Here is a 24,255-nt window from a genome sequence, read left to right on the forward strand (position 1 = left end):
ATAGGAGCATAAAAAAGAACAGGATACCAGTGTATTGTGGCAGAGGACCACCTTGTCTGTAGCATGCTCCCATGTAAAAATAGTCTTGCTGCAGGCCAATTCTTGTTTGTTTATGGCTATAGCTAGACCAGGTCTGGTCAGGTAGCATGCATTCTTCCTACTGCGGTCCCATAAACAAATTTTAATTACGTTACGCGACATCATGGTGATTTTGGGCTTCTTTCAGACCATGTGTCCCATTTCCAGAGGTTGTAGGTGTGTCTGCTAAGCTGGCATATCCACACTTTCTTTTAACAGGATCATCATGACACCATATTGGAGCTGCAACGCCAAAATCTACTCACAGATAAGGTTCTTCTGATCCAGAAGGTGATGAGGGGATTGAAGGACAGGTCAGTGATTTTACAGAGGGGAATTTGCTTTAGCTTGAAGTAGTTCATCTTTGTGGTCCAGCTGAACACACTCTGTGCAGCATTTTTTAGTATGAAATGTATCAGTCTATACCTTCTACCAGCCCTAAACTTCATTCTCATCATGTAACAATGCACAGTGTATCTTTGCAGATGTTGAACAAAGATTAGTTTTGGCTCAGTTTTGTTATTTTTGTGATGTTTTTCAAAGTGCAGGACTGTGGCATGTATGAAAAAGAAGGCTGGAAAGGAGGATTTGCTCTTAATATTTGTAGTAAACAGTACACATCTGGAAAGCAGATGTGGAATATGTGCCCTTCTCAGAGCTACAAGAATTCTCTTATTTAGCATGCTTCTTTGATACAAGATGTAGAAAATAATCAGATAGAAAATAAATAGTCTTTGTTTTTGCCAAAGATGCCTAATTCTTGCATTGTGTCTGGTTTAGTCTGAAATATCTTCAGAAGTGAAATTTAGTCACTGTCAAATAAACGTTTCTCCTCATTAAATGCTTTACATCATGACTTGTATTCATTGATCTTGTTTCCCCTCAACCAGAACCATGATATAGAACTGAATCTCGGTTTGGTTTAGAAATACTCTTGACCATAATGAAGGAAGAACTAAAAAACATGACACAAATGCCCCAAAACTTCCCTCTTTTTTGATTCTGCCTGCTATCCAACAGAGTATCCAAACCAAAAGACTCAACTTGCTTTTACTTTTAAACCATCAGAGCTCTGGGCTGCTTTTCCAGCTGTAGCGTGACAGCTTGTACCATGGTAGGTTCATCTTGCTCAGATGGACTCCTTGTCCTGGCAGCAAAACACTGGGGAGAAACAGGTTAGTAGGTGGGGAAGTTAACTTATCCAGTCTTGATGGGAGTGGTTTTCAGTTCTTACAAAGCTCTCTGACCACAGGGATTAATTTGGTCTGCAGTTGCTATGAGTATTTTTACAGCAAAAAAAGGTTGGCATCAGAACATAGACATCCCGTAAAAGGAAAAAATAAAAGCCACCTCATTCTTTACTACTATCATAAGAAGCAACAGAGTTAACCTATTGTTTGTCACCTCATATGTCTGTCTGCTTAGGAAGCAGTTCCTGAAACAGAAGAAGTCTGCTGTAGCCATTCAGTCAGCCTGGAGAGGCTACTGCTGCCGGAAGGAATTCAGAACGGTAAGATGAAGGTGTATCAATGAATATATATTTGTGTGAGTGTTTATATATTGTGCCCTGCCACACTGAGTGGAGTATTAGGAATTAACATATTCACGAGGGAAGGGAGAAAAAACATGATGACAGGATGTAAAGAAAGGTGTAAAGTCCAAGGAGGGCTCTGGGACTTCTCAGGGCTTGCTGAACCTGTGACATTTCTGCTGTCTGATGAAATAGGGACCCAACTCACCTTTGGCAGGCTGGCTCCAGTGACCTGACATATGAGTGATCCCACACTTCTTATAGTCAGAAACCCAAGCCTAGCCTTTGTGCATCCCCAGCATGCTGTGAGCAAAGTGTCTTCTGCAACTGCTACAGGAAAACTGGGAATTCGAAAAAAATTACCAGAAAAGTCATTATATCAATCTCACATTATCAAAATTTTTGCCAGGGGAAGTTCTGATTCAGATTAGCTATTAGGAAAAAATTTTCACTGACAGAGTGGTCAGGCATTGGAATAAGTTGCCCAGGGAGGTGGTAGAGTCACCATCTCGGGACACATTGAAGAGAAGTCTGGATGTGACACCTGTGGATATGGTTTAGGGGTTGTTATGGTGGTGCTGGGTTGACAGTTGGACTAGATAATCTTGAAGGTGTCTTCCAACCTTGATGAATCTGTGTGATTCTGTGTGAAAAATATTGGCTAATCTTCTGCAAATAGGGCATTTTCTGGGGGAGGGAAACTGGGAGCATTCACAGATTGTGTATTTGTGTGGCAGGGATTATTATTATATCCCATACAACCCATTTGAGACTGTCAGGAGGAGAAACTGCCAGATTCAGTCAGAAACATTCTTTATTCTATATCAGTGATGCAACTCCTGTCTAAACAGCCAGGCTACCATTGTCACTTTCTGGACCCACTCCCTAGAACAGATCCCCCAGATAACCCTATATACTAGTTTTAAAGGCGTATTACTGGTAGGAAACAAAGCTTAAAGGGTAATATTACATTAGCCACTTCCAGTGTCTTTATCCAGTTACCAAATTTTATTGTCTTCTACTCATCCCACCCTACATCCTAACCCATCTCTGTGGTTTGGAACCATAATGACTTCTTTTTGCACCCTCAGGTGCTGCTGGGCTTTGGGCGCCTGCAGGCCCTTTACCGCAGCCGGCAGCTGGCTCAGCAGTACGAGGCCACCCGGGCTCGGATCATCAGGCTCCAGGCCATGTGCCGTGGTTATCTGGTGCGTCAGAAGGTAGCAGAGCAGAAGAAAGCTGCGTGTGTCATACAGGCATATGCAAGGGGCATGTTTGCTCGCCAAACCTACCAGAGGATGAAGGGGGAGGTAATGCTCACAGACACATTGTGAACACATTGTTTCTATGAAATTCCAATAGAGATTTCATGACCAGCAAGTGTTGCCTCAACATAGCATTGAGTGTGAATATTTATTTTGGGGTATTTTATTTTGAACTCTTGCCAAATAAAAAAGCAGAGTGTTCAGCAGAGTGTTCAGCAGACTGAACTTGTTTACAGTTGCTTTGTGTGATCGTTATCACAGATCAAAACTTCCCTGACACAGCTGTAGTGGCTGTGACAGAAGGGAGAAAAGATAAGATCTGTGTGTATCAGCCAGTCCTGCAAGGGGAGATCAATTTCTACATCAAGGCCTGATAATGGCACTCAGGGATCCATTCAGAAGGGAATCCCAATGCAGTGGGTCTTGGTAGGTGCTACTAGTCCTTGGCAGTCCATAGCACATGGGAGGTTTCTCTCTGATTTCCTTTCTGTACTAATGCAGCACAAACAGCACAAAGCCAGTTTGCAGATTTCTGCCTGTGGCCTGTTCCCTAAAATGCCAAATCTAGAACTGAGCCTCTGTTGGGACAAAGTCCTGGTGTGGACAGTTTGTTAACGGCAGAAGGGAACTGGCTCAGCAGTTGTACAAACAGTCACAGAATGGCCCTGTTGTCCACAGAACAAGCTGGAAACCAGGAATATCCACTTGGAAGAGGAGAAACACCTCATCCAAGTCCTGGAACCACCAAACGCAAGAGAAGAAGCTGTGAGATTACAAAAGGTAGGTATGCTGGTGGAGGAAGACTGGCCACTGTTGCCCAGCTGACATCTGAGGACTTGCTCAAACATCTGAGCACTGCTGTATTTAAAGAAAGAGGAGACATAGTTGTAAACCTATTTGTAATGATGCTTTGAAAATAGAACGAGGCAAACACATACACATTTCTGATTGCAGCATAAACTGGCACTTTAGCTGAATATGCTGAATCCTATTACAAGTCTCCTGACACAAAACATTTAAAAATTATAAATATTGTGGGGGTTTCTGCTGTTAGAAATTCTGTGGTTCTCCTGTATATCTCTTGTTGATAAAATTCTTGAATAATCACACACCATTATCAATAGGCCCACAGTCCATAAAGACAACTGTAAGAGCAGGGCCCTGCTGCTGATGTGCCAGGTCTTTGTGGCTGCTTGACATAGGCAACATTTGACTTCCCATTTCAGCACTGCACTGACAGAGCTGGACCTCACTGTCACACACCTTTGTAAAAGTGTTTAATCTTCATACCCCTTCACTCTAGCAGAATGATGTTCATTCACGATGTTCATGTTCAAGTCATGCCTAACCTATTTCTGTGTTTAAAGGAACACCCGCCAACTCAGGAGACAGAGGAGGCAGAAGCAAGACAAAGGAGGAATGTGCTTGCCAATAAACTAACAAATCATGATGTTATCAGTGACCAAGAAATGGTGGACCAAATTTTTGGGTTTTTACCTTCTATGGTTGGAGGCCAAGAAGGACAGGCTCCTCTGGGTTTTGAGGTACAGAGCTGTGGAGTGGTAATGGGTCATGCTTATCCTTTGTGTAAGCCCCCTGACTGTTCGAATTCCATCAGTGGTCAATTCTGTTTAACGAACCTCTGAACAGTGAAAGAATGCCCCAAATTAGTCATCCAGTCAGTGAAGCATCTACTTGCAGAGGTCAGTTCCCAAAAGTTTTTGGTTATACACAGTTTAGGGACTATGTAGCTTCAAACTGGACATTTGTTTCTTTGGCCCAGACAAACAGTGTCATCCGCTGCATTTTGGCACCAACCTCATGCTCTGCTGACAGTGCTCTCAGTGATTTTCTGCCTGAAACAAGCTGAGAGTTCATGACCCAAGTTATACCATATTCTTGAAAGCAAAATTTGGGATATACTTGTCCTTGTAGCTGTGGAGGTTGGAATTGTGTAGAAAGAGGTTGAGCAGAATAGAACTATGTGGATTAGTACAGAATGTGAACAATATTATCGGTATTTTTCATCAGCAAGATGGAAGGACTAAGATGGGAAGGCCATATAGAATAGAGGCATCTCAGAAGCACAAACTCTGAGTCCAAATGATCTGTTGGTAGCAGCTGTAAATGGCTTTGGGGTTAGCTGGAAAGGCAAATTCTGGAAGACCTATGACTGAGGGGGAAAAAAGAAGAGCAAAACAAAACATAAGAATATCAGAGTTCAGTAAAAGAAAATATGCTTCTCCCTCATGTTCTGTACAGGACTTGGAAACAAAGCCTAACAAGCTGGAGGAAGTGGACCTGGACATGGTTCCCATGAGTGTGGAGCTAGAAGAGGAAGCAGATAGCTTGGAAGAGTACACCTTCCCCAAGTTTGCAGCTACTTATTTCCAGGGGTCTTCTACACATACACATATCCGGAGACAGCTGCGGCACCCACTACTCTACCATGATGACAAGGACAATGTCCTGGTATCTTGCTCCTTCTTGTTGGTGTTGAACCTGCTTTCTCCACAGCCCTGGCTTTACAGGTCCCCTCATCCTTGGGTCCTGGCTCTGGCACAGCCCTGGGAACCAGAGACTCCAGAGCCAAGGAGATAGTCCTGAGCCCTTGTATTGAAAGTATCCATCAGCATTTTTTGGCACTTTGTAGACAGGCACTTCACACAAACAACTGCCCAACACAGGATCTCTGGTTACCTTTGGTCTGGCCAAAGAGGGAACTCAAAGGTGTGTTTTGACTTCTCCAGTCACCCTTTGGGGGTAAAAGTGGACTAGAGAGAAGAAGCGTGAGAGCTTACCCATCTCTCTGCTCTTGGTTAGGGTTGCTAGTCTGTGAGATAGGACAGAAGTGGGAGGACCAGACCTCCAATATCCCGTTGAACCAGAGGGGGATCGAGGAGAGTGTTTTCCTTGATTGCAGCTTGGTAGAAGAGAGGATCCCATGCATCAAGAATTGCTATTACTTGGCTTTCTAGTTCTGGGCATGAGGGGTCCTGACAGACTCCACTCCAGTGCTTATCTGTCCAGGTGGGCAAATGCAGTTTAGCCAAGATTTCTCCACCTCCCTCCAGTTACAGCACACCTCCTGACGCAAGGTGCCAGTAAAGGGAAGAGTGAGGGCTCAGCAATCACAGAGGAAATCTGAACTTCCCACTAGAGCTGTACCTTCTTCCTTTAGCATGAAAGTGTTTTGTGTTGCTGTCATGTTGTTTGGTATGAAACTAAACTCTTCATGGAAGTAGCAAGAGGAAATGGGAATTTTAACAATTTGGACTGGGTAAAGGAAGAAAATGCTCTTAATCTAAACAGGAAAAAATGGCATGAAGCCATTGGACCTTTTGGCACTGACTGTGCTTTCTGCTGCTATAGGCTTCTCTAGTTGTGTGGGTGATCATCCTGAGGTTCATGGGGGACCTGCCAGAGCCAGCAATGTTTGCCAAGAATGCCACCACTAAGAGCAGCTCCGTGATGACACAGATATATGACACACTTGGCAGGAAAAGCCAGGTCCAGTTGAGGAGTGACAGCCCAAATATGGTGAGAGAAGCAGGCTATGTTTGTGTTTTCATTTGCTTTCCTTGGTTTCTGTGCTGTTCTACCAAGAGTGAGAAAAGCTCTTTCATGCTACTGTACTTGAAATGCCACTGTTATGATCCAATAATTAAGGTTCTTAGAAATACCTCTGCCTGAATTAAGGTGCAAACGAGACCATATGCCAGTCAATAGTAAGGGTTTTATTTGATAGTAAATATGAGACAGAGAGAGGAAAAGAAAAGGAGAAGTAGGAAAAGAGGTGGGGGGGGACAGAAAGAGACAGAATAAAGAAAATATCATCCGTGGATCCCAACGATGTTGCATTAATCCTCTCCAGCTGGTCTTCTTGGTGGTGATGGTCCCCGTGGAAAGCATAGGATCCCATGGGTTAATGTACACTCAGGCCAGGTGGCAATGTCCAGGCATGTCCCTCCAGGGGAGGGGGCAGTCTTTAGCAGCAGGATCTGTTGCATCAAGTGCAATCCTGTGGTGCAAGGCCTAGCACTTTGTGGGGTCTTTGATGGATTATGACTCCCCCTCAGCTGCCTCTAACATGAAAGTCCCGTGGATGTGGCCTGTAGGGTTGGAGGATCCACAGCTGGGCCAGTTTGTGTAATGGAGGATGGATGTTTATTGCCTCTGACCAGAGGTTACGCCAAGCACCCAAAACCTCCTTCACCCCCCTTGGCCGAGGGAAAGTCTGTGCAAACCTGGCTTCTGTGAGCTGTGCTCTGCCCCCACCTCAAACTCAGCCAAGGATGATTCTCAGTGCAGCTGGTCGCTTTGGCCTTTGTGGATTCATACCTTTCCCTCAGCCTGAGATGACTGAACAATAGGTTTCCCTTTCTCTAATCTCAGCAGTTTGACTCTCAGTCCAAAGTCCTAGTCAGGTATCATCAGGGAGGCTTCTTTGATTGTAGCTTCTTTTTACAGTTTTTGTTATAATGATCAAAACTTTATATCAATGTTTGAGGCATGAACTATTTCAGTCTCTGACAGCCACCCCCTGACTCAAACATTGTAATAAATGTCTCTTTCCTAGCAATCTTCTTCAGTTTATAGGTTGACCACGGAGGTGATGAAAAAAAGATAATAGCAGAAAAGACAGAAACAGTAGAAGCAATCACATGGGTAAATTCAATTGTAATCATCAATTCAATTTTCATTAGTCAGTGCTCCCGGCCCATGAACCCCAGGAATTAGTGTTTTTTCTTTAATGGGTGGTGGGTGTGAGGGATATCTCTATAGCAACAAGTGCAAAAGGACACCAGTAGGTCCTGGCAGGACACTTAGCTCCTTCTGGCAGGAGAGGACAAAACAAAAACATCTTCACTTGAGCCTCTTTCTGTCCTTAAGGAATCATTCTTGCCATGCATTAAACTGATTTCCTATACTGGTAATGTGTATTGCAGAGAGAAGGCAGAAGGGATAACAAGATTTCTAAGGGGATTTCGTCACTGAAACTGAAACAGTCATCCAAGCTGACAGGGAAGGTAAGAGGTGGAAATGAATTGCTTCCCTTACTTCTTGCCTGGAACCCTGTCTTCACCTTCTGACAGATGTTATGTAAGCAACCTCCCAGCTGAGAACTTGTTTCCCTGCCAAGCCAGGGCAGCCCTGTGTGGGGTACCTGGTGCTGTGTTCTTCGGAAACAATGCCCATGTGCACTGGGGGATGTCATCTATTCTCTGGCAGAGAACACAGGGAGAAATTTATTACTAAGAATTGTTGGCATTACAGAACAGCTTGCCCAGAGGCCTGAGCAGACTGAGAACCATGTCCTTAGGGCTGTACAGGACAGTACAAGAAAGTTCTCCTAGCCAAGTGATAGTGCTGTAACAGCACATTTAATGAGTTACCTTGAGAGGGAAAGGGCAATATGGCCTGGTTGTCCTGCACTGAGTAGGAAGAGATTTAGGCAGAAAGATAGAGAAGGAATGTCTCTCATTTCTGAGAGAGCTGCCTGCTAAGAGGGGAGATTTCTAGAGCACTCTGGGGTTCCACTCTTCTTTTCAGGTGACAGACCAGCTGCGAAATGGAGAAGAGGCTTTCCAAGAGGACACCTCCATCTCTGAGAGACCTATGTCCAACCTAGAAAAAGTACACTTCATTATTGGTAATGCAATTCTGCGTCCTGCCATCAGGTAGGAAATTTGTACCTCCTTCCTAGGGCCAGGTGCCCATTACATCAAAGAAATTCAGTATCCTTTTTCCACAATCCTGGGGAATGACTGCCTTACTGCCTTTTCTAGTACTTTCATGTGACAGCCCAGCTTCTTCCATGTGTGGCTTTCTGAATTCCCCACAGGTATGGAAAAGGGCAGAGCTCAGGGCTGTGGCTTAATAACACTTGAAGGTGGAACACAGCCCTAGAATGAGGGAGAAGAGTCACTCAGAAGAGTAAGAAATATGGAGTTAATGTATACTACATGGATGAGAGGTTTTCCAATAGCTTCTTGCTGAGCACTCAGACAATGTCCCCGCATCAGAGATGGTCAAAGGTCTGGATTGCTGAGTGTGTCAGACACTAAGGAGAAATCCTGAACACAAGCAGTGTGAGGCTGGACCTTAGGCCAAGCATGGTGTGAGCATAAGACAGAAGCTCCTGGATTCTGACCTGATCCCATGAATCCTCTCCTTCGTTTTATCCTAAGCACTTTTATGTAACAAAGCCCACAGACACAGGCCGTGCCTTGACCTCAGTCATGGACTGCATTCCTCTCCCCACAGTCACTTTGTTTCAGTCAAGACCCTCCCTAAAGTAGATTCTCAGCTGGCAAAAATTGCATTCAATCCATATATTGTAATAGCCACAGGCTAAGTACCTATTCCCTCAGTCTGTGTTTCATCACATGTCTTATCAGGGAACAAAAACTCATCCAAATTACATCCTCTCACATAAGATTTGACAAATGTGTGTTCCAAGAGTCTAGAAAAAGTTAAGATGATTTTTTTAATAGCAGTTTTATTTGCACGGAGATTTTTGCATCTCTTTCCTTTAGGTCCTTGATGCAGGCAACTTGCATTTTCAGAAGCTTACTCTGAAGTGCTCTTTTCTCCATTTCTGTACAAAGATTCCCTCCAAGTTTGTACATAAATAAAATATATAAATATGTAAATATATAAATATATAAATATATAAATATATAGATATAAGATTAAGCAGGGTGTCCCCCATCCTTATCCCCAAATCCACCTACAAGCAGACAGACAAGACCCATGAGCTACAAGCCATGTGCTGTAGAGAGCTCAGAGCAAGTTACACATCTAGATTCTTGGACAGCAATGCCATTTTACAGCTGGATGATCCAGCAGTTGTTTTTCCTTCACAGCCCCCTGCTTATCACAGGAGTTAATCGCAAGGGAATTGCACTTGAGCTGCTGGAGTAAGAAGGGGTAGCAAAGGGACTTAAGCATGCCTGGGGCGCTTTCCATAACAAAGCTATTTCCTGTGGTGGATTACAGGTGCTGTCCAAGCTATTATGGTTAAATCTTGCTCAGATCTACTTCCTCATGCTGCTATCCTGCCAAGCTTGCAGTCAAAGCCAGTTCAGACAGTGAATCATTATCTATTGCTCTCACATGTTTCATTACAGAGATGAGATTTATTGCCAGATCTGCAAACAACTCACTGAAAACAGCAACAGGAGCAGCTATGCTCGTGGCTGGATCCTTCTATCACTTTGCCTTGGCTGCTTTCCTCCTTCAGACACATTTGTGAAGGTATGCTGCTAACCTTTCCTACAGCAGCTCACAGGCCTCAGCTGAGATGGTGTCTTGTGTATTTTGATGTTTTGATGCTGACAGCCACATAAAAATGTTTGACTGCCAGAGCGGCTGGTGCTGTGTTTTCAGCAGAAGCTTTCTCATCTCATATTCATATCTGGGAATTTAAATAAATTATTGCTGCATTCACATTTAATTTTTTTCATTTCACGTAATACAGTCTAGATTCTGTTGTTCATCACAACCCTCATTTTAGATCTTTGATCAGCAAGGGATCTGGCAAATTTTAACCACTCCAATTCTGCCTTCCAACCAAAGACAACCAAAAGGTGTCTCCAGTTACAACCCTAGTGATTAAATTTACTCAGGAAGCCCGTATAAAATCACAGCCCCAAGTTTTATCAGTCCTTACCCTATATGTCTAAGTCCTAAAAAGTCCAATAGATACTCATTCATTTCCAAGTTTAAATGGATGATAAATCCACTTCACCACAGGATAAAAACTCAACCTGTGACTCCAACTTGACATCAGGCTTCCTCCTAGATCCGAGAGGCAAACAGGATCCGTGGATGTGCATGAAACTTCAGCCTTGCTTTACTAACACCCCAGTTCAAATGATCAATCTAATGATAAATGCTGCAAAATGGACACTACTTGGAACAAACCAGTCACAAGCCATAGGCGTATTTCAACACCAGTCTTCATCCAAAAACATGGAACTGTGCAGAATTCATGAAAGACATGACCGTATTCTAACCTCTAAGAATATTCCTAATCATTAAAATAACCAAATTAATGACCCATGCTTGCACTGAGTATGGACCCCATATGTAAATACAAGTCCCTGTCATCTAAAAGCCACACAGAGTCCAAAAGCTCCGTTTATCAAATTCGTGTCTTTAAATGTCCAATCTTAATCATGGACTTCAGTTATTGATATTGCCAGAGAACTTGGTAAAACTAAAAAAGCTGCCATTAGCCCTCTTCCCAGCTCTTCCATTCATACAGAATGTCCGAAGACTTCAGGCTCTTGGGTTGAAAACTCTTGCTCTGACCTAACCATAAGAATAAAATCTCTACTACTCATGTAGTTAAACATGTTGAATAGACTGACACAAGTCTTCTCTCCCTTTGGACTGAAAGTTCTAAAGAATGAGTGAAAACTTTATGAAGACACTAATTCCAACCCTGATCTTTAATATCTTCTGGTGAACTGAAAGCTAATAGGTCACTCTAATGTAGTGTATCAGCTGCAGAAGGTTTTTAATGTTTTCTGAGAATTAGTGTTTCCTAACTCCTTCTCCTGCTCTGTGCATGTAGTACCTGTTGAATTTCATCCACTACGGGCCCACAGGCTACGCTTCATACTGTGCTGAGCGTCTGAGACGCACCTACATCAACGGGACCCGGACTGAACCTCCCAGCTGGCTGGAACTTCAGGTAGCAACTCCCTTCCAGCTTAATTATATTCATCTGGGACATTTTTACTGGTTTTTGTAAGTATACTACTTACTTTGTAGTTATACTACATTCACTTTGTAGTTATACTACATTCACTAACCTGTAATAACAGACAAAAATCAATTCATGGAAATCAATTGCACAAGGGGATTGAAGACCAGCCACCTTGGTCTGGGCAGTTTCTTGGATACACCTCTTCTGGCAATTCAGTTACCCTAAATCCAAAAGAAGATGTAAGCAGCAGCAGATGATTTGCAGGGAGATACTTCCATGCACTCAGGAACCATAGGCCAGAAACAGCCTCCTGAAGAAAGTCTTACTATCACTTTTGGAAAGAATTGAGCAGGCTTATGCTTTTAAAATGAAAGGAAGAAGGGAGTATGATGGAGCTATAATGTCCTCCCCTTCCTTTAAATGTGACCCGAGTAATTAATCGTTACCCTAGTACTTAAGTCATACAACCCCCCCTTTAAAGATCTCAGTTCAACTCCTCCCTAAATCTCAGGGACCCTATTGCTTAATATACATGTTCCTGGAGAAAGTACTTGCTGTAGACCATCTCTCCACTGATGCATATAAGGCTGTTCCCAAAAGACATCAGGACAAAAACTGCTCATGAAAAGTCTATCAGTCAGCACTGTTATGTGATTATCAATTCTCCTGAGCTGTGAGGAGGAGAAAACTTGAATCCAGTGCCGCTCCAGAGATGTAATTTGTATTTATGACTAACCGTGCTTTGAAGAAACTATGTGGGTGTTGGAGATTCACTTAAAGATTGTTGACTGAGTTGTATAGTGTGTGGAGCTCTTAAGTCTAAATGCCTTCTTCATTCTTCAGAAGAAAGTAAGGTTTGCCCATAATTTGTTTCTCTCATTTAATTCTGACTTATAGGCAACAAAACAGAAGAAACCCATTATGTTTAATGTCACCCTGATGAATGGCCAAAGCATCACTGTCCCTGCAGACTCCGCTTCCACTGCCAAGGAGATCTGTCGGTTCATTGCAGATAAAATCAAACTGAAGGATGCCTTTGGGTTTTCACTCTACATCGCTGTGTTTGATAAGGTAAAGTGTAGAAAAATAGAATGACAGCTCCCTTCTCCTTCTGTGGAGTTGCTGCTGCCCACCCAGCCTCACTGAGGACTCCGTCTGAATTCTGGAACACCCTCAACTCAGTCCTGCACTGAAACCAAATCAGTTCTGAATCCCAGCTGGATCTCAGAACCTGATAATCCTATTCTGCCTTTCTGTTGGCTCACCATTCAGCAATTCCTGCTGCAATCCTGTGAGATTTCCTTTGCCACATAGCTGACTAGCAAAAATACATCCACTTACCACATACAACCTGCACATCCATCTGCTTACCTTTTTGGAGTTTTTCTTGCTGTCGGGAGACCAGGAGCTTTGTGTTTATTGTCCTTCAGGCAGACCCAGAGCAGGCATGCCAGTAAATGCAGTGTCCCTTTGCGGCAGGTATGGTCACTGGGTGGGGGCCGAGACCATGTCTTGGATGCCATCTCTCAGTGTGAGCAGCTGGTGAAGGAGCGGGGCACACATGAACGCCATGCACCCTGGCGCCTCTACTTCCGGAAGGAAATCTTCACCCCCTGGCACAACTCCCATGAGGATCCTGTCAGCACTGATCTCATTTACCACCAAGTCATCCGTGGCATCCGATTTGGAGAGTACCGCTGTGAGAAGGTGGGTCTCCTGATTCATCCTCCTAAAGAGACAAAACTATATAAATGCTTCCCACATTAAAAGCAGGAATATGAAGTGAGTTTGTAGTGGATGAGAACAACCCTTCCCTTCTTAAGGAACAATCCCTCTCCAGGTGATTGTGCCAGCTGCCACACTGGCAGCTCTAATTAATACTTTTTCTTTCTCTGCAAATTTCAGTTCATGTGGGAGGCATGTCCAAAGCGGCAAATTTGGTCATATTTTAAAATATCTTTGCTAATAATCTCTCTGATGTTATGATTGTGTGAAGTTCATCCCTCCTTATGCTGGATGACTGTTAAGAGTTATCCAGACAAAAATGGAGAAAACCCCAATCCTAAATGATTCAAAGGTTGAAAGAGGCTATCTAGCCTTTGTGACATCCTTCTAGGTTCCTTTAATGGATTAATTCTTTTAGGAGGAGGATTTGGTGGAGATAGGTGCAAAATACTGTTATATCAAATTTGGAGATACCATCCACAATGAACTTGTGCAGAAGGTGCTCCATGACTGTATCCCAGTGAAACAGCTGAAGTCCAAGCCCCTGGAAAAGTGGGTGAGCCTTATAACCTATGCACATGCTAAGGTAAGAGGTTTGTCTGTCACTGCTGGGTAATCACTCTTGAACACCAGCTTCTGCTTCTTTCACTATTTCCATTTGCGAATAGCCTGTAGAGGAAGAAGGAAAACCAGCTCAGTTTGTAGATCTCAAATAGCTCATTAAGTCTGGGGGAGCGGAAAACTTTTCCACTCACTCTTCCATATGAAGAGAAGGGGGGAAGAATGGAAAAGCACATTTAAGTCTCTGAATAGTGTATCTTTTAAGGCTTTCTATTTTCTACCTGGAGACTGTTCCTGATTTACTTTCTCCAAGTTCCTTTGACACCAGTAACAGCAGAGGGTTGTTGGGATTTCTGGGATCAGGCTTGTTCTTTATTGTCTGCAGATCATGCAAATCAGATTTTGCTGAGAAAACCTTGCCTTGGGTATGTTTTTTTCCTGCAGGCCCCATACACACAGGACCATCTCTCCTCTCAGGCTGTGAAGGAGCAGCTTGTAGATTTTGCTCGCTTTCAGTGGCCTTTGCTTTTTTCCAGATTCTTTGAAGTCACTAAGTTTTCAGGTAATACCTGGAGCCTGGGAGTAGAGGATGGATATAAGACCAATAGGGGAAGACTTGTATAGCATTGATAAAGAATTTTTTTCTGTATTTCCAGGGCCCAGCTTGCCTAAGAGCCACTTCATCATTGCTATAAATTGGAAAGGCATCTGCTTCTTGGATGAGTCAGAAAAGCGGCTCCTGGAGCTGACCTTCCCAGAGATAACTGGCATCCACACCAACAGGTGAGGGCCCCAGAAAGACAAGACCTGAAGTAAGCATCTCTTCCATACTCTGAAAGGGTGTACCTTCTCTGCCACCTCCTTAGGTGATTTGATCTATGCCTGGAAAGGTGGTTTAGCCTAAGTCTGGGAAATAGAAAGGGAGAACTTCTGAGCAGCCTGTAAAGGACTGCATCCTTCCAGCTGGTAGAAGGTGATCCTGCTCCATCAGATAGGTGTAAGGAAGCACAGACAGGCATCGAGACAAGAATGGCCCAAATAACTGACACAGTTAAGTCATTGTCTGTTGTGTGTGCTGGGAGTTCATATACTTCTCAGATGTCGTGGACTGGAACAGGATCACTGAGAAAAGAGTGTAACCACTGCTTGCTCATGTGACACATCCTTGCATCAGGTCACTTGGAGAAAAGGGTCTTACATACACAAATCCCCCCTGTGAGGACTGTCAGAGATTCAATTAGTTGCCAAGTTATTTCAAAGGAAGGATGTTCTTTTGTCTGTAAGGAAGCACTTTTGTACAAAATATGGTGGAGTCCAGAGTAAAGCTGAACCACTTCAGTCCTTCACACCTACCAGCTCATGGAAAGGCAAATTAGGAACTACCAGTATTCACTGCAAGGAGGTGTGGGTGCCTTGGCTGTGTTTGCAGACGGGTCTGTAAGTTTTTCAGATGCTCTGGTAACAAATTGTTCAATAACATGTAGGGCGGTGAAGTCGTTTGGACAGAGTTGCACTCTCATCACACTTCGTGCCGAGGAGTTTGTTCTGACGTCTGTAAACAGCGTTGTCATTGCTGAACTGGTGGTGACATTTCTGGAAGGACTGAAGAAAAGATCACAATTTGCTGTGGCAATGCACGAGAAAAAATCCCAGGGTGAGTCTCACAACTTTTCTACAAGGTGGGGAGGAAATCATGAGAGAATCCACAGCACTTGTTTGAAGGTGCTCAAAGAGGAGAGAGAGAACTTCAGCAAGAGTCCCTTTGCTCCCAGGGGAGTGCATCAGCACAGCAATGCCGAGCATAAGGCAATGGGATTCAGTACAAATAACATACAAATAACCTTTCCTACCCCCTTCTCCTTCTTTATATACTTTATTTAGATAGTATAGTGTCCAGGAACTCAGTTTGGTTATATTAGGAGGCTGGATCTGGGCACTCTGGAAACACTTTGCAGAAGAATTTCACAGAGGCAGTAAACTGGAATTTTCTGTGGCATACAGGTGGCTCAAACAGACTGACATGTTTAAAATGTAAACATTAACTTCAGCTGCTTACAACTACTGAGCTTCTTTCCATGCTTTGCTGCAAGTCTAGACACAAAATCAGCATTCATGTGAATCAAATGGAGTTTTGCCATTGCCCTCAGTGGATCAAAATCAGAGTGTCAGAGGAAATGGAAGTGATTTCTCAGGGGTGTTACTGGAAAATCAGCTACATTTATTCAAATCACTTTCTACTTCTAGCAGAATTCAGGCCTTCAAAATACAATTCCCTTGTCTTTCATGTTGCAATCCCTTTGCAATTTTTTTGACTGTCAAGCGTGAATAGTACTCCCTTATTCTGTTTTCCAGAAGATCCTGGCATCCTGTCCTTCAAGAAGGGAGACTTGCTTATCTTTGCCAAAGACAAAAGGCTGGATATAGACTCTGGCTGGATCTGTGCCCAGAATGAAAGGACAGGCAAAACAGGGAATGTATTTTTGGAAGATATCTACATCATTCCTTCTCTCACAAAACCCTCTAGTCAAGTGCTGGTAAGGAAAACTAAGCACTCTCTGTGAAAAGACTGGAAGAAGATAAAAATGTTAAATATGGTTGAATTTATAACTGGAAGGTAATTGTTCCTCCAAAGTCAGACAAGTTCTATACCTCCCATTGAAACAGAGCATTTCATTCTGACCTATCTGAAAACAAAACTAAACCTAGCCTAGACTCTAAGGAGAAGAGTGCAGCTGCACAAAAGGAATGACTTAAAAAAAACCCCAAAACCCAGTCTATTCAGCATGGGAGATTTCAGTGCCTGGAACTTGTAGCAATTAATGGGTATGGGTGCCCAGTTGAATTTTCCTGAGTTTCCTCTGGGCTTGAGTGGTGATCACATTATGCCTCAAGGGAAGCTCTGAGTGCAGCCAGTTATTTTAAGAGAATATGTTCTTTGAGGGAGACAAGGTTTCTCATTGATGCCTCTGCTAATAATTTTGTCTTCAGTTTTGGACATTCAGCATATTGGATGCTGTGCTAACAGGTAAAAAGCAGAAAAGCTGGTGACAAAACACACTAGAGAGAAGTAGGTGCATTGTAAAACATGTTGTGCTTTGGAAAATCACATACATTTTAATGTCCACTACTGTTAGGTCTGTGTAAATTGTTTCTTTGAGTCAACTGTTCCCAGATCTTTCTTGAGTCTCTGGAGATGCTGCTTTTGGGACAGAAGGTCTTAGGCAGCACAGAATACTACCTGTACATATATGCTGAGTAACACCTGACAGTGCAGGCAGAGACCTGTCTCCGTGTGACATCTCTGTGTGGCTTTTATTCCAGAGTTTGCTGATGATGTCTCCAGACCAGAGGAGGACAGCTTCACAGAACTCCTTCATGGAGGAACCTAATGAAGAGGATGTCAAGGTGAAGCCTTACACCCTAGAGGAGTTCTCCTATGAACACTTCAGGTGAAGCTCTCTTTGCAGAGTACACTGCAGAAAAGTTCTTGTTGATCACTAATCCTTAAAGCCTATGATGCAATGCCATCTCCCACTTCTGATTGGGTTTCTTCTTTTTGTTCCTTGTAATTGCGACTTTGGATACACAGATTCTGGCACACGGCCTGTTGTATATTAAGTCTGCAGAAATGCAAAGTGGAGGGTAGAAGAATCCCAGCTGAACTGACTTCCTTCCAGGAAGCCCTATTCTTACTTCTCACCCCTACTTCAGCACTTACCTGCTAGCGAGGATATACAACAACTCAGGCCTCAGAAATAAGGGAAAAATTAGTTTTCTAAAAACCCCTCTTCTTTTTGCAAGCCTCCTACCTTCTGGATATCCAGGAAACTACATTTCCCTGCTCTTGTTGACCTGCAGAATCAAAGGAGATCACTGTCTTGAGAAAGAACGGGTCTAGAGATATGACTTTGTGAAAATGACTTCCTATGTTCATAGCAATATTGATCTAGTAATTTTGTATTGCCTGCACTTGTCTTCATTCAGGACTCCTGAGAAGGAATCCATCAGTAAAGCTGTTCTCCAGAAATCCCGTGGGCGCAGTCAACTGTGGGCACATTCTACGGAGCCTCTGAAACAGCCATTGCTGAAGAGAGCATGCACAGACTCTGATCTTCGGGATTTGGCTTGTCAGGCCTTCATTGATATCCTTTCTCTCCTTTCTTTGGGACCTGAGAATACTCAGGAAGGAAGAGTTAGCTAGGTCCACTAAACTACCTTTACTGAGATACCTCAGCCACCTTACAGGGGATACATTTGCATAAAAGATAGAGAAGATCAAATCTGTTTCCCTTGTCTACAGAGGAAATGTTCCTATTTCTTCCCAGTGCTCCACAGCTACTGAAGGCTCTCTTAACTGAGAATGTGGCTTTAGGAGTGAGTGATATTTACTGCATGTGCCCAGAGAAAGCAGCTAGCAGCACAGTACAAATCACAGCCAAGAAGCAACCACTGCATAGGGAGAGGGGGTAGGGGAAAGACAGGGAACATGGTCCCAGTATTTGCCACTTAGATATCAACAAAGTCACCAGCATGTTAGGATCCAGATGAAATATCCCATTTCCCTTCCAAAATTGGCCTGTTTTTCTGCTTAACAGTGCATTCACCCATCATGAAATTCATGGGAGACTACCCCTCAAAACAGGCACACTCCTCTGTGGAAGTCACTGACCAGATATTTGTGCCAGCTATCCAGGAGGAGGTCCTGCGGGATGAGATTTACTGTCAGATTATGAAGCAACTGACTGAGAATAGAAACAGGTATTCATCTGGATGCAAACACCCTGCTCCTGCAGAGCCATGCCTCAAGTGCAGGGGGCATCAGGAACCCCTGCTGCACTTGTGATGCAGTGGGGGCATGGGGAAGGATAAACAAATGTTGGAGTAACAGCTTCCCTTCCCCTTTTGACCGGAAGTGATTTGGGACTCACCTTTGTGGGGTGCTCAGGACAACTGCCTGGCAGGGAGAGACCAGAGCACACCTTCAATCATCTCCCTTGAGCAGCTGCCTTGCCCCCATCAGCATTCCATGCTTATCTCCTTGTGGTGAGAGGCAGGCAAGGTGTCACTGAGGCTCTCCTGCTCCTGAAGCAGTCTGTGGGGGAAACATGGCACTGCACAGTCCTTATATCCCTTCAAGTGACTGCCCTGACAACTCTCCATTTAAGTTTCCCAATGGCAGCATTCCCCTCTCACAATAACATAGTTCACACTTGATTTTTACCACCAGTGAGTAAATACTTTTGAGTAGTTATATTAATTAGGTTACATAACTGCCTTGCGGAACAGATTAGTTACAGAGGCCCCTGCCCACATAAAAGTCTCTGAAACAGGCTGGTGTTTTCTTCCCCACTCACAAAATGGTAATTTGATCTACTTCCATGGGAACTGAATTGCAAAATGCAGCTTAAAATAATATTAATTATAAGCAAAATTGTTTGTCTGTTTCTGGATGCATTGTGTTTGTTTATTTATTTATTTATTTTCTTTCTTACTGTTCCACAACTATTGCATGTGGTGGAACTTTTCTTGCATGTAAGTGTTGAATGGTAAATTCATGCAGTGAATCTTACAGGCTATTTAATGCATAGTCTGTAACCATGGTGCCAGTGCTATGCCTGATGTACTCCACCAATTTAGTAGCTGTTGTGAGAGGGATCATTGATGCAGAAAAAACAATGCTTGAAAGGTGGCTATTTCCATATGCTTTCATTAGAACAGCCTGAGCAACAAATCTTTCATCCTTCCCAGGCTGCTGTGTTGGGGACTGTGTCCTGCTCTCATAGACACAAATACCACTGATCTATAGAGTGTAAATGGGATTAAAGTAGTGTGTCTTCATCTGCAAAATTAGAACAGAAAATGGGAATAAAGAAGCCAGGACCTCTTTGTTGGGGAAGATGAAATAGGAAAGCCTTATAGATATGATTACCTTGCAAAAGATGCTGAGGATATGGAAAATATGAGTGCGAGTGAAATGAAGACAAGGTTCGAGTTGTAGAGTAACTAAAAAACAATGGTATGGCCATGGAAGGTAATCCCCCATCTTGATAGAACAATGCCCTCTGCCCAGGCAAGTCCAAAGGTCAGAGCAGACCCTGCCTGCCTGGTAGAGATCCCAAAAAGCAGGTTTTTTTAAGGTTTGAAACATGACCCTGTATGGTAATGTGATGATTCTTATAGGTTGTATGTAAATGCTGTAGAGTTTGTAGCTTGTCTTAGATTGGTTAGAGGGAATTAGAATATTCAACAGAGAAAATTATTTATTGCATTGTAAAAAGCAAATCGCCCTTTTTTACGCTCTTTTTACTCTCTTCTTTCTGCTCTCTCTCTCTTTTCTCTGGCCTGCTTTGGGCTGTGTCTTGCAGCCCAGCAGGCCTCTCATGCCCATGCTCTTTTGCAATAAACCCTCACGTTCTAAAACTCATCTTTAGAGATCTCTTGTCCCTATTTTATCCCCATAACTAAACCCCACGGAGTCTATTCTTACACCTCTTTATTCAGTGAAGTCTGATGCCCTTTCAGACTTCTGTCTGATACTGATTTACCCAACCAAAACCACTTCATGCCAGTGAGCATTTCAGAGCAATCCTGGGACACAGCTGAAGAGTGTTCTGCTCCTGGCTTTGAGGCAGAATGTCTGACCACCTCAAGGCTGCAGAGCTGTTAATGGTGAGGGCAAGGTGCCAGAAGAGCTTCAACGGGCAGATTTCACAGATGCAGAGGCTAGAAGAACTGGATTTCAGCGTGAGCAATAGTACCAGCTTGATCTGGAGCATTTAAGAACTGCAACTGCCACACTACATAATGCTATCAATGTTCATTTTTCAGAACAGAACAGGAGTACACATAAGGGGAAGCCAGTGCATGCAAAGCACTCATGCCCTGAGCAAAGCTGGCCAGTGCAGAGGGCAGGTGAATACATCCATTGAGAAACCACAATTTGAATACACGTGAGCTTGAACACCAAATCAATAGTGATTTTCCAAGAGGATGGCACCTGGGTGACTGTTGCTAAGATGTCTGCTAAACTGGAATTTATATTTATTCGTGAGGTTTGCATCTGTCGTCAGTATTTCTCATGCAGGACTTGGCATTGTCTTCACATGCAGGCTCTGGTTGTTGCACAGCAAATGAATTCCAGAGCCTTGGTGAAGGCTCTGTTGATTTGTAGCTCTCTGCTAAATGGGACCATGATGGGAGATTAATTCTCTTCCCTGTAGTTGGCGTGTAGTCAAACAGAAAATTATATGTGGCTGTTGCAGAACTGTTGGCTTTGTGTTCACAGGTACAGTGAGACCAAGGGCTGGCAGCTCCTCTGGCTCTGCACTGGCCTCTTCCCACCCAGCAAGTCACTGCTCAAACACGCCCAGAAGTTCATAGAGACACGTCAGAAAGAAACACTGGCCCTGGGGTGCCGTCGGAGAATTCAGACAGTAATGAGGTAAATAATCTGGTAATAAAACCAGCTCAAAGTATTCAAATTTCAATAATCAGGTTCCAAAAAACACACAGGCTAAAATAGTGTGACTCTCACTTTCCTTTCCTTCTTTACATCCTGGGTTTTTTAAGTCATCATTATTTTTAACTTTCTTTATGGACTTTGAAACATTAAAGAGAGGTCTGTGCCACAGTTTCACTTTTTTCTTTCACACAGTTAGCAGCATTTTAAAAAGTTCATCACACATAATCACTTGACTCCCAGAGCTGGGTATTTCAAACATCCTAAAGGGCATGCAACTTGGAATGATGTCATTGATGATGTCCTGACCTTCCTTTTTTTTGGTGAGGCAGCATGTCCTTGTTGAAAGGATCAGTAAAATAAATTCCTATTCTTTGAAAAAACCCAAATGAGCAAAGCCCTGACTCCTATGTGGCTGCTCACAGCAAGACACTTCTGCATTCACTTGGCATTACCCCAGGCTGAAGCTACAAAACCCCCAAACCACAGTTCTTCCTGAGCTTCTGAATGAGTTGTTGTTCTAAGGGACATGACACAACCAGAGAGAGGCAGAGGGCTAACAGGATTTCAAGAAGGATCAACTGAACTGTAGGGGAAAGGTTTCCCTAGATTCCTCCAAGCACTGGAATTACCCAGCTTGCCACTCTGAGAACAGAACTTTGGCATCAAGGTTGACTCCAGCCTTCTCCCTTTTGATGATGCTGTGATTTACCATCTGCTGCCACAGACCTCAGCAGTAAAGAATCTGCCCAATGATTTCTCCTTCCAGCTGCTGCATCCTCCCTTTCTCTCAGACTGGGCCCCAAGGTCTGTGAGCCCCACGGGTCAGATGCTAGGGAAAAGCTAACACAAGAGATAACCCCTTTGCAGTGGATGGGGTTTGACACTGCTGGGGAATTGTCATCACACATCGAACTCGCCTTTGAAGTGCTTGAAAAATGCATGGCAAGGAATGCTATTCCTTATTTCTATGGAGAAGACTTAAAAATTCCTGCCTCACTGTATCATGTGCTATTCATTCTCTAAGCCCTGTTGAGCTATACAGAGCTTCTTTACAGAGAGCAAACAGTGAGGGGAAAGCAGAATGGGCTATTTGTAAGGAGAATTTTATCTGCTAAACTGCCCCAGATCTGGAGCCTGGGGAATGGGAAGAGGAACAAAGACAAATCTTGTCTTCTAAGAGCAGCTCTTTTCCTAAGATTAAACTTGTACCTGCTTAGAATAGAATAGATTAGAATAGAGTAGAATAGAATAGAATAGAGTAGAATAGAATAGAATAGAATAGAATAGGACTGTTTCAGTTGGAAGGTACCTTCAATGATGATCTAGTCCAACTTCTCCCTGTAAGTAACCTGGTCTCTTTGGAAAGGGGAGAGCAGGGAGCTCAAAGGATTGACTTACAATACATGTAGGGGAAGCCAATTGAGCCCTTGGGTACACACCTTTTCTTCCATTAGCCACTTTATAGCTTCAACCCCAGAATCTTGGCCGGGGAACCAATGGGTGTTAGGCAGATCTCACCTTGGCAGTCAATTCCTAGCTCAGGCTGCAAGGAGAGGTGGGTAACCCCATGCCTCTCCAGCCAAGCAGCTGCACTTCCTTGAGCTGACAGGGCCTCTCTCTGATGCCAGTTCAGGAACAGGTGACAGAGTGGGGCAGGTTCACACTTTGTACAGTGCCTGCACAGTACAAAGCACATGCTGTTCAGCTTGGTTACAGTCATATTTTCCTTCTCCAAATGGAAATGCCCCATTATTGAATGGAAAAAAATTAGTTTTCAAATCCACACAATTAAAGCTTGGATCGAGACTAACCTCCTCCTGAGAGACTGACCCAGTGTGAGAGGCCCGTGAGCTATGGTGTTCAAAATACCTCAACAGCCTGCTCTTTGCCACCAAGGGCAGAAACTTACGAGCCCCAGGAGATAATTTGCTAGATTTGTTCTCTCTTTAAGTATGTCAAGGTTGTGGAATGACTGAGACTTCAGGGTCACCTCCTTTGCTTTAAAAGGCAGCTCTGCTCTGAGGTATAATTTCAAAGAACTGGCTTTGCACAGCATAAGCACTTCTTGAGTTAGTGATTGCACTCCAGCTCTTATATAAAACATGATGCTTTCAGCAGCCCTCCAGACCTTTTTGGTACTTAGGCTCCAAGTAATTTGGTATCTGAATACATATCTTTTTGCTGATGCAGGAATTAAATAAAATGTCTTTCTCCTTGTAGCCATTATATTCACACTTCAGTAAGGAAAAATGCTGCTGAATCCATAGAAGAGACAATGATATTGGCTAGGAAGGTGCCTTATTCATGCAACCTCCTTGCAGAGTAGAGCAGACTTTTATTTTATATGCTAATGAGACCCTCAGTTTCTTCCTGTTAATACGCTGAATTTGCACTGTGGCGGAGGTCCATTGGAGTCCACCCCATCACATAGTACTGGCCTTTTGGAAGGTGTCTGCTGTTCGGCTGGAGTACTGTTTTCAGCTCCTCAATGATTAAACTGATCTCTCTGATGATGATGGTGGCATTTTCCAGGAGCGGCTGCAGGAAGTGGGCACCTCATCCTGTGGAGGTTGAGGCCATCTTACAGAACAACACTAAGATCTCACACAAGATTTGCTTCCCCAATGAAACAGAACAGGTGAGCACTTACTTGTTTTCCCAGCCTTGACCATTTTTCCAGCCATGATGTTTTCATCCAGGAGCCTATGTGAAGATATTCAGTATTCTTCTTTCTTCCTCTCCTCCGTGTAACAAGAGTCTTGTTATCTCATAGACATTTGACGTGGAAACAAACACCAAAATCCGGACTCTATGTCAGAACATTGCTTCCAAATTGCAGCTGAACTCCTGGGAAGGTTTCAGCCTCTTTGTGAAGATTGCAGACAAGGTAACTCCATCTTGACTCTGGCAGGGT

At 43.5% G+C, this 24,255-nt stretch overlaps 1 protein-coding gene and 1 long non-coding RNA gene across 10 annotated transcripts in view; one reads left to right on the forward strand and one right to left on the reverse strand.

Moving 5' to 3' along the window:
- MYO7B (myosin VIIB) overlaps nucleotides 1-24,255 on the forward strand; it is a 56,941-nt gene that overhangs the window by 23,750 nt on the left and 8,936 nt on the right. For 4 of the 6 annotated variants that reach the window (XM_085070046.1, XM_085070044.1, XM_085070048.1 and 1 more), the window contains 24 exons: nucleotides 298-392; nucleotides 1,504-1,588; nucleotides 2,701-2,919; nucleotides 3,553-3,654; nucleotides 4,242-4,418; nucleotides 5,137-5,346; nucleotides 6,247-6,414; nucleotides 7,824-7,904; nucleotides 8,428-8,555; nucleotides 10,008-10,134; nucleotides 11,459-11,578; nucleotides 12,491-12,664; nucleotides 13,073-13,300; nucleotides 13,737-13,904; nucleotides 14,324-14,441; nucleotides 14,536-14,662; nucleotides 15,364-15,533; nucleotides 16,232-16,413; nucleotides 17,201-17,328; nucleotides 17,864-18,021; nucleotides 18,484-18,637; nucleotides 21,165-21,320; nucleotides 23,874-23,979; nucleotides 24,115-24,228. In XM_085070046.1, the coding sequence (XP_084926172.1) occupies nucleotides 298-392; nucleotides 1,504-1,588; nucleotides 2,701-2,919; nucleotides 3,553-3,654; nucleotides 4,242-4,418; nucleotides 5,137-5,346; nucleotides 6,247-6,414; nucleotides 7,824-7,904; nucleotides 8,428-8,555; nucleotides 10,008-10,134; nucleotides 11,459-11,578; nucleotides 12,491-12,664; nucleotides 13,073-13,300; nucleotides 13,737-13,904; nucleotides 14,324-14,441; nucleotides 14,536-14,662; nucleotides 15,364-15,533; nucleotides 16,232-16,413; nucleotides 17,201-17,328; nucleotides 17,864-18,021; nucleotides 18,484-18,637; nucleotides 21,165-21,320; nucleotides 23,874-23,979; nucleotides 24,115-24,228 (3,495 nt within the window). The remainder of the gene's footprint in view (nucleotides 1-297; nucleotides 393-1,503; nucleotides 1,589-2,700; nucleotides 2,920-3,552; nucleotides 3,655-4,241; nucleotides 4,419-5,136; nucleotides 5,347-6,246; nucleotides 6,415-7,823; nucleotides 7,905-8,427; nucleotides 8,556-10,007; nucleotides 10,135-11,458; nucleotides 11,579-12,490; nucleotides 12,665-13,072; nucleotides 13,301-13,736; nucleotides 13,905-14,323; nucleotides 14,442-14,535; nucleotides 14,663-15,363; nucleotides 15,534-16,231; nucleotides 16,414-17,200; nucleotides 17,329-17,863; nucleotides 18,022-18,483; nucleotides 18,638-21,164; nucleotides 21,321-23,873; nucleotides 23,980-24,114; nucleotides 24,229-24,255) is intronic. The other 2 variants (XM_085070047.1, XM_085070050.1) reach the window with 2 other exon arrangements.
- LOC146433564 (uncharacterized) lies at nucleotides 6,591-24,121 on the reverse strand. 4 transcript variants are annotated; one of them, XR_014854156.1, is made up of 5 exons: nucleotides 23,992-24,121; nucleotides 18,808-18,971; nucleotides 12,965-13,987; nucleotides 11,700-11,814; nucleotides 6,591-8,780 (listed from the first exon to the last, which is right to left on the reverse strand). It is a non-coding gene; the product is annotated as an uncharacterized LOC146433564 (long non-coding RNA). The 4 variants fall into 4 exon arrangements; XR_014854155.1 differs by lacking the exon at nucleotides 23,992-24,121 and adding an exon at nucleotides 20,369-21,167 and having other exon boundaries at nucleotides 18,808-19,760; XR_014854158.1 differs by lacking the exons at nucleotides 11,700-11,814; nucleotides 23,992-24,121 and adding an exon at nucleotides 20,369-21,167 and having other exon boundaries at nucleotides 6,591-8,502; nucleotides 18,808-19,760.

This window comes from Lichenostomus cassidix, chromosome 9 (genome assembly GCF_008360975.1).
Source record: "Lichenostomus cassidix isolate B80296 chromosome 9, HeHo_3.0, whole genome shotgun sequence".
Taxonomy (NCBI): Eukaryota; Metazoa; Chordata; class Aves; order Passeriformes; family Meliphagidae; genus Lichenostomus; species Lichenostomus cassidix.